The sequence below is a fragment of the Hipposideros armiger genome, unplaced genomic scaffold (genome assembly GCF_001890085.2).
Source record: "Hipposideros armiger isolate ML-2016 unplaced genomic scaffold, ASM189008v1 scaffold_47, whole genome shotgun sequence".
NCBI classification, from domain to species: Eukaryota; Metazoa; Chordata; class Mammalia; order Chiroptera; family Hipposideridae; genus Hipposideros; species Hipposideros armiger.
The window spans coordinates 4449530-4458724 of record NW_017731397.1 but is presented as its reverse complement, the minus strand read 5'-3'; the positions used below and the strand labels follow the sequence as shown (position 1 = coordinate 4458724).

General features: G+C 41.4%; 1 protein-coding gene across 2 annotated transcripts; it reads left to right on the top strand.

Annotated features, from left to right (window-relative positions):
- The first annotated feature begins 1033 nt into the window (after window positions 1-1033).
- GGCT (gamma-glutamylcyclotransferase) lies at window positions 1034-7611 on the top strand. 2 transcript variants are annotated; one of them, XM_019639862.1, is made up of 4 exons: window positions 1034-1298; window positions 4683-4828; window positions 5769-5904; window positions 7000-7611. In XM_019639862.1, exons 1-4 carry the CDS (start codon window positions 1158-1160, stop codon window positions 7147-7149), a joined length of 573 nt encoding a protein of 190 aa, XP_019495407.1. In that variant the 5' UTR covers window positions 1034-1157; the 3' UTR covers window positions 7150-7611. The 2 variants fall into 2 exon arrangements, with proteins under 2 accessions (XP_019495407.1, XP_019495408.1); XM_019639863.1 differs by lacking the exon at window positions 5769-5904 and having other exon boundaries at window positions 7000-7143.
- The last annotated feature ends 1584 nt before the right edge of the window (window positions 7612-9195 follow it).

Genomic DNA, 9195 nt, shown 5'->3' with positions numbered 1-9195 from the left:
GTCCTTTTGAAATGACCTCGTTTTTCTTGGATACTTCCTTACTTTCTGTCAGGTGTTCCACGCACTCTTATTCAGTCCCAGCTTTTGACCGGGCCTCAGCCATTTCTCCAAGGAGCTCCGGTACCTTCTAGTGGAGAGTGGTATTTAGAGATCAAAATCTAGGTGCCAAGGATAGTCATTGTTTCTAGGCTCTGAGTTCATATTATTTTCACTTCAAAGTTAACAAAATATCGTTTATTTCATTGTTTTCATACTTCTACATCTTATTTTACACTGGAGTTTTTGCACCTAATGACATTAACAAATACCTCTTTTAATACTTCCCCCAACCTTATTAGATAACTTATGAACCCTATTTTAAAAGGAGAAAACAAACGAGAGCTGCCCATGGTTATATCAACGGCAGTGTAAGGATCTGAACCCAGCCAGCTACTTCTAACAGGGAAGCGAGCCCCAGGCATTCAGAGGGGCTTCTCCAGGAAGCAAAGCGTCCTTAGAAAAGGTACCAGGGAGACCATGAGGGTTGGGGATGCAGGAACCAGCGTGTGGGGTGAACAGACCTGTCCTGACCGACTCCTCTAAACCCGAAGAGCAGGACGTGGCGAGCTGCCGCGTGAGAAAACCGTCAGGGGGGCGGGGTGTAGGCAGGGCCGCTGTCTCGCTTCGGATCGGCCCAGCGGTCCCTAAAGCGCACACACAGCCAGGAACCCCACACGCTCACAAACCGAAGATGAAAAAAACCTGTGTACTGCACGCCGCGACCCCCAAACCAAACCCACGCGACCTGACCTGCCTCCAGGTAGGGCCCGCCCATCCGCCAATTAGAGGGAGCCTGGAGCGCGAGGGCGGGACAAAACAGAAGCGTGTCCAATGAGGTATCAGCACACGATCACTTCAGGGCGGAGCATTTAAGAGCCCAGTGGTGAGGCTGTGGGCTTGACCTATCAGAGGGGGTGACTCGCATCGTGGGACCAACAGCCAATCAGAAGAGCGCTCTCACCCGACTCGCCCAGCCCACACAGCTCACCTTTCTCGTAACGCCGCAGGCGGCAGTGCGGCGGCCACTGGCTAGGAGTCCTAGGAACGGTGCTGTGTTCGGCGTCCTCTCTTCATCCCCGCGCTGCGGACGCTGGGGCCGTGCAGGCGTCTTGTGGGACATGGCGCACTCGGGCAGCGAGGACGTGCAGGGCCAGGAAGAGGAGACTTTTCTGTACTTTGCCTATGGCAGCAACCTAATGAGCAAGCGGATTCACCTCCAAAACCCCTCGGCCGCCTTCTGCTCCGTGGCCCGCCTGCAGGTCAGTGCTGCCCGCCCGGCCCCTGCGACGTTGTGCCCACTCAACCGACGAGGGGGCCAGGATCCTGAGTAGTCGCACGGGGCCAGGAATGCAGCTCTTCCTGATAAGAGTACATTTTATCTTCACGATCTGGCAGGTGCCTTCCTGGGCAAGCCCACCTCGCGCTCACGGCCCTGTGCTTCACCCCCACTGAGCTATGCCACCCCAGCAGCGGTGCCCCCCAAGGCTGCCGTGAACTCCCCCGCCTGACGTTCCCACAAGCTGTTCCTTTTGCTCAGATCTGGCCTCTCTTTTGTCCACTAACGTAGGGGCATCCTCACAGAATCCATTCACTTGGTACCTGTGAGAAGCCTTCTCTGACCCAAGTCAGGGAATCCATTACTTTCTGTTCTGTACATACCTTTGCTACAGGACCTGTCACCTGGTATTGTATAAATTCGCTTACCTATCTTTTGCTCCCGATCTGAGAGATCCTGAACTGTGTCTTATTCCTAGCAAGGGCTGTGCTCAGTTAAGTCAAGTGGCTGGATGAACCACAACCCATCTGGGTAAAAAAATCAGTGCTTTTCAGTACAGTCCATTCATTCATTTAGTACACATTCTTCAAGCACTTACCTGGAGATGAAGATGACTGAGTAAAGTTGGCTGTTTTGAGGACTTCCCAGTCTATAGGAGAAACATGCACATTATATACAAAACCTTTTGACTTTTGAACTAGACAAACATGGTCTCTGCTATCATCGCCAGGGTTCTTAGTTGCAATCAACAGAAAATGGCTGACTTAAGCAGAAAAAGAATGTGTTGAAAGGCTGTTAAGAGAGCTCACAGAATGACCAGGAGGTAGGACCATAAAGCTGACAAAACAGGCAGGCATAAAGGGAGACGCTGCAACTGTAATACAGCCAGTGTCACAGACAGAACCAGCCCAGGCCACTGCTGCACCACTGCTAAACTTGGTAAACGTGGAGACACTGCCTCATGCATCACCAAATACCATCTGCTCTGGACCCTGCCTGTCACTGTCACTACACCCCTGCAATTCCTGAAGCCCAGGTGTGGCCACCACCACCAGTGTGGAGCTTCTACTGTCCGTGGGCACTAGCTCCTAATTCAGAGCCCAAGAGGATGTCATGATTGACTAAGTCTTGGCCACATACTCATGCCCTGACTGCAGGCAAAGGTGGGAGAACCAACTTCTGGTGTTCAAAGCTTTAAAAATAGGAGTCAGGCCTACCCCCCCACCCCCACCCCGGTTCATAAGGTAGGGAATTCCCCAAATGTGGGAAGAAGTTCAGATGCTTATAGTTGGGACCCAGGGAAGAGCTATCGAGCAAATGATTATTCAGTTACAGGTATGGTTAGTCTTTAAAAGGAGACACGTTGTACCTTCCTCCCAATTTTTTGTGAACCTAAAACTGCTTTGTTGAGTGTGTGAGGAGGCTGTAGCATGACTGGAGAGGTCGGGAAGAGTCACTTGGTACAGGACCACAGAGGCCAGAGAAGACATTGGGCTTTATCTTGAGAGCAATGAAAATACCCATTACACAACTTCAGCAAAAGAAAGATCAGATTTACATCATGGAAAGCTCATCTGGTTGCTCCGGAAAATGGATTGGAAAAGGGAGGGCAACAGTGGATGTGGGGGGACCCCAATTAGAAAGCTTTTGTAGCAGTCCATACTGAAGATAATGGCACCTTGAGTAGTACATAGCAGTGGAGGGTAGATGGGTTTGGGCGATATTTAGGAGGTAACAATGTTACCTCCATGGTGATTGATTGTAAAGGGAGGAGGAGATAATAGGGATGACTAAGGTTTTTGGTGCAACAGGGTGGTGGTGGTGGTGATTCATTTTGTAAAGAGAAGAGGAGAATCAGGTTTGGAAGGGAAAATCAAGCTCAGTTTGAATGTAGTTTGAGATGATTGTTTTACATCCCAGGGAGCTGAAAAATATTAGTGAACATTTATTAAGTCCTCACTATGTGCTAGGCCCCGTTCTGAGTACATTGGAAGCTCACAAAGCATGGATTAAAAGATGATTGGAATATTAGATGGTATTTGAAACCATTGGAGGGGACAAGATTGGTTTGAGCAAGTTGCTGAATGAACAGGGAAAAGGGCCTAAACTGAGCCCTTAGAAATTCCAACATTTAAAGACCAGGTCGTGGAGGAGGAGTTAGGAAAGGGAACTGAGGTGATCAGTGGGGTGGTTAACAATGTCAGAAGCAGCTGGGAAATGGAACAAGATGAAGAATGAAAATTGTCTATTGGATTTAGTAATAGACAACCCGTTCCCAGTGCGGCTGTAACTGTTACCAGATCCTCTGATGTCCTGCCGGGGCTGCTTGGTCCTAGAACATCCGGTATACCAGTAGAAGGTTCTGGTCACCCAAAGCAACGTTTTTCCTAAAATGTCTGACAAGGTTTGTAAGAAAGTAAAGGTGACAGGGATAAAATATAGACCTTAGATTTATTATCTAGCCCAACCTTTTAATCTTATTATTAAGAAAACTGAGCTCTGGAAAGATGGAAAAAAATCTTCCTCGACAAAACAGCCAAGTAAGGATTTTTAATCTTCCCCAGGACTCTGTCCTCTGATTACCCATCTCTGTAAAGGAAGAAGCGAAACTGGAAACCTGGCTCCATTACTTATGAGTTATGAGACCTTAGGCAACTTCTTTAATCGTTGGAAGCCACGGTTTTTCTTGCTGTTAAATAGGTATAATAAAGTTGTTAGCAGAATAAAAATGAGGGTCTGTATAAAGTTCATAACACAGTGTGTAAAACCCAGTAATTTTCCGGTAAATGTTAGCTGCTCTTATTATTATAGATATATTAGTACAATTTGTGAATATTGATGTTCATAAGTATATAAATCACCCTCAAGTGCCAGTTCCCTTAGTGCAAGCATAGTGATATGTGCTTGTAGGATACTCTGTACATATATAAAAGTAGAGAGAATTTTATAACCCCTATATAGCCTTCACCCAGTCTCATTAATTTTGTATACTATGATTGCCTCTAAGTTAAAAATCTATGAGTAAGTAGACTGGGAAGTAATTTTCAGAAATGAAATGGTTGTGTTAAGGCATTAGGATGATGGGATTTTTTTTCCTCCCTTAAACCGTTTGTTTATGGTAGGATATGTGTTCATACTCAGTATATATTTCATTTTTAAAGAAAAATATGAAAAAATATAGTCCTTCAGATGTAGGTCCCCATTTGTTTATCTTTGTATTTTTCACAGCATTTTACACATAGCAAGATCTCAAAGTTTATGTTTTAATTGCATAAAGTTCAAGGTAAAATTTCTTTTTTTTTTATTTTGAGAAAGGAAACTTTAGTTTAAGAGGATATTGATCATATCACTTTGGTTTTCTTTGTAGGATTTTAAGCTTGATTTTGGCAATTCCCAAGGCAAAGCAAGTGAAACTTGGCATGGAGGCATAGCCACCATTTATGAAAGTCCTGGCGACGAAGTATGGGGAGTAGTATGGAAAATGAACAAAAGCAATTTAAGTTCTCTGGATAAGTAGGTGGCTTCTCATTATAAGTTAAATCATCACAAGTGGAGCATATGCAAGGATGTAGATGTATATATGTATGTGTTGGTTTTTCAAAACCGTATATTACATATTCTTTACACTTTAGAGTGAACATAAAAGGTATAATGTGCCTTTCCTAAAAAGAACAGCTTAGAATGGTCACACTTTCTGATTGAGATTGGGGAGGGGCGGGCGGGGTGACATATGTAATCTGAACTGTAAAAGATGGAAGTCCTTATTTTCACTCTACTTGTCTTTTATAAAAATCTTTGTAGTTTCATTATTGTGAAAAGGCATGCATATTTTTGTAATTGTTACATATTTTTTATCGATTTCTAAAGCAATTGTTCCATTTGTATTACAGCCATTTTTAAAAACTAATTCTTTAAGATGGTAGTTGGATCAGTAAAAGAGTAATAATAATGTGTAAAAACTTTAACAACCTATTAGAAATGCTTTGATACTTTCTCTAACTAGAATTCCCAAAAGTTGTGTGACAGAGCATTTAATACAAAGAAAATGGACAGAAAAGAGTAGGAACTTGAGAAGAGCAGATGACCTGACATGCTTGACACTTGACCTCGCTTATGAGTGGATAGTCTCTTACTGTCAGAACACATAGTCTGGTTTTTGTAGCCTAGAGAGCAATGTTTCAGATGTATAATGATTAATTAACCACATTGAAGCATGTTTTTATGTAGGATAAATACAGAGATCTGTTAGAAGTATACCAAGTGCGAGTAATAGTAAGTCTCAGGCTTTCTAATTGAAATGCTGTTTACTTTTGGTGTGGTAATATTATAATATGTTCTGCTATATCCCAAAATACATAAGGAGAAAATACATCCATCTATAGTTAAAATTTTAATCCAGTAAACTAATGTGGCCAAGTTAAGTATGGTTAAAATTTGGCTGTTCTTGTTTCAGGCAAGAAGGGGTTAATAGTGGAACGTATGTCCCAATAGAAATTAGTGTTTACACTCAAGAAGGAAAAGAAATTACCTGTCGAAGTTATCAGATGAAAAATTACGAGAGAGCTCCCCCATCACCCCAGTATATAAAGGTAAGCTATTTACAAAGATTTTTAGTGATTCCTTTTAATTTTCATTCAGCTGCACTAAAGAATATCTTGTTTTTAAAAGGCTTTGGGTGTTTTAAATTCTACATGAACAATTCATTTTAATCAAAAAATTTTAATACAAAAATGATAGTTATTTACTTAAAGTGCAAATTCAAAACTGTTTAGATTTAATTGCAATGATAGAACTGTTTCTAAAACTTTGTTTATTTTAAAAAAAGCTTTTAGAAATATACATGAGTCATAATTTTAGATACGTATTTTCTTTCTTAAAGTAGATAATAATATGCAAGGTATATTTTTAGTAAACTTATTCTATACACACGGTTTTGTAATCATTTTTTTCTTCCAAAATATGAACACTAAGATTCATTTCAATGGGGAAAAAATATATTTTCATCCCTAGATGGAGAAAAATAAAAAAGTCACACTGCCTTTCATGATCAGAGAAATTACTCCCCACAAGCACAGGAAACGAATGTGGGGTACAGACCCCAACATCCCTTTTCAGAAATCCAAACTTAGGTGTTGTTGGCAGGCCCAATAAGATCATGGCACCAGAGTGGGTGACCTAGTTCCTGGGCCTAATGTGGAATTTTCTAGCATGGAACATACAGGAATTGGCCTGGTATGGACCTGGTATGCTCTGCTGAACACAGTTACCCTTTATTGCCTCATGTCTAGCTCAGGTAGAGTAGATGCTGGGTTTCAACTAAAAGTCCCTGTAAACTTTAAAATTTTTTTGAAGAATGGTATCTTTTTCTTAAAAGATCTTGCAAAGTCTGTACAATAAGTTTTTGTCAATATAAAAATACTTTAAATCACACTATTGAATAAAATTGATATTCCATGAGGTCGTATCATGTGGCTTTGAAAACGTCTTGCACGTTCCTCCTCAATGAGAGAGGAATGACTGTGTCTCATACATTATGTTCCATAACTGTTTCTTCTAGAGTTATCGTAGAGTTATCTGAAAGCTAATATTTCATACTTTGCTACTGCAAATAAAGCTGCAGTATTCTAAGTTAAATTATGATCCTAACGAAAAGGGGTGTTTTTGTTTATTTTAACCATTTCTAGGTCATTTGCATGGGTGCAAAAGAGAACGGTTTGCCACCGGAGTATCAAAAGAAGTTAAATGCAATAGAACCAAATGACTACAAAGGAAAGGTCTCAGAAGAAATTGAAGACATTATCCAAAAAGGGGAAGCAAAACTCATTAGACCATAATTGAATATATCAACGGATGTTTTTTCTATGTGCTAATATACTTTTAACATTTGAAAGAGGGATTTGGGATATCTCTACATTTAATATATTTTCAACAATGCTCTGAAGGGCTATCTCACTTGAGTAACTCCCTCTTTTCAGACTATGAAAGATACTGGGTCAGGAGTTAGACAATTGCAAAGGGGGCTGTGAGGCCCTGGAATGCATGATAAATGGCTCTGGGTACTTCTTCTGTGAACATTGAAAGTTATTTTCTTGAGTTGATCTGAAGTGTATTCTTGCTCTGTGACAAAGGGTAGATTTGCAACTTAATGATGGTGCTGGTGAATCACTCTGCTCTGGAATTTTTCTTATCAGCTTAAGAGCTAGCCAACTGCAGAGATAGTTGGTAATAAAATTGTTTAAATTGAAAAGCTGTCTTGCTGTTCTTAGATGAATAAACGTATTTGTGGTTTAACCTGCCCTCCCTACTCAAGTTCCTCATTTCATTTTTGTTAGAGAGAGTCACATCATCACACACAGTGGGTCTGCTCTTGGCCATACCCGGTCTGTGCTCGAGGACTGTTGCACAGCCTCTGGAGCCAGCCAGCCGAGGATCAGTGTGAGCTCCACCACTCTCCAGCGGGGAAAGTTTGGCTATTTGGCTCTGTGCCTCAGTTTCCTCACCTGTAGAAACAGGACGCCAAAACACCTATGTCTTAGGATTGTTCTGAGGAGCAAATGTATGTAATGAGCTTCGAGCAGAGCCCCCCCCCCCAGATAATAGGTATTAGCCATCATTATTGTCCTTATCGAAGAAGTAAGTCTGTAAGGGCCAACCTTGAAATGGGATTTTAAAGGAGAAGAGTCAAGGTGATGAGGGAAAAACGTTTTCTGGAAGCCACAATTTAATTCTTGGCTTTTCAAGAAATGGTCACCTTTGTAAATTTATTTACTGAATAAAGGGAGGAAGGAAGAGTCATGAATAAAACAATGCTGGTTGTCAAACAATCTCCTGGTTCTGGAAGGCAGTGAGCTAGACCTGCAAAGCAGGTTATTAGAATGAGAGTGGACGAGCTACAGGAGCATCAAATAAAGATTTGGTTTGTTCTCTTGGGAAAAAATGACCAAAGGACTTTTCAGTTACAGCTGCAATTCTGGAGTTAGACCTGTTTATAGCTGTTACACCTCACTATTTTCAAGCATATCCTCCAATATTCTAGTATTCTTGAGTTCTTAACTCCTCCTCCGAAGACCGCGTTTGTCAGTGCTCTGGAACCCAGTTATGGTAATATAGTGACTAGGGCTCATTTTTGCTGTAGATACTATAAATTGAATATTATTCTAATAATCTAGCTCACCTAAAATGACAGCTTTCGTTAAGGAATTTAGAACACTAGCAATAAAACCTTCATGTCCGGCCTTTTAACAAAAATCTAATAACCCTGAGGAATAGTTTTTCCAGTCATTCCATTCTCAAGGTGATACTACCAAATGTCATAGGTAAGGGATTTCCGTTTCTACCCGTGATTTTAGCCCTCTAACCACATTACAGACCAATTCTTGGATAAACCTTAACAATCGTAGTTTTTGAAAAGCATTTCTGGGCTTGCACGGAAATAAGAAAATCTTCAAAGTGTACCAATCTCTTTCCCACAAAAAGAAGAAAGCTTCTGTGAGCTAAGGGATAGATGGTAGTGGTAAACAAACGACCCTGATGCCCTTGAGTACTAATGCCAGTAACAGCCCTGGAATTAGACAACTAACCCTTGAGCACCTGCTGCAGGACAGGAAAATGGAACCTAAGAATTCATCTGAAACTAGGACCCTTGAAGAGAGCTAGAATGACCCTCAGATAGTAAGCCTTGCGGCTCCCAGCAGAGGCAGATGCAAATCCTCTGAAGAAAGCAATCCTAACTTAGATCCTCATTTCCACTTAAAATTTAAGAGATAAATGATACATCATGAGTGAGAACAGAAAAAAAAATTAACTCCCCAAGGTTTTGAGATATCAAAATGATCAAAAGCAACTTAAAAGGAGCCTTCTGGGAAGATGGAGTAGACATA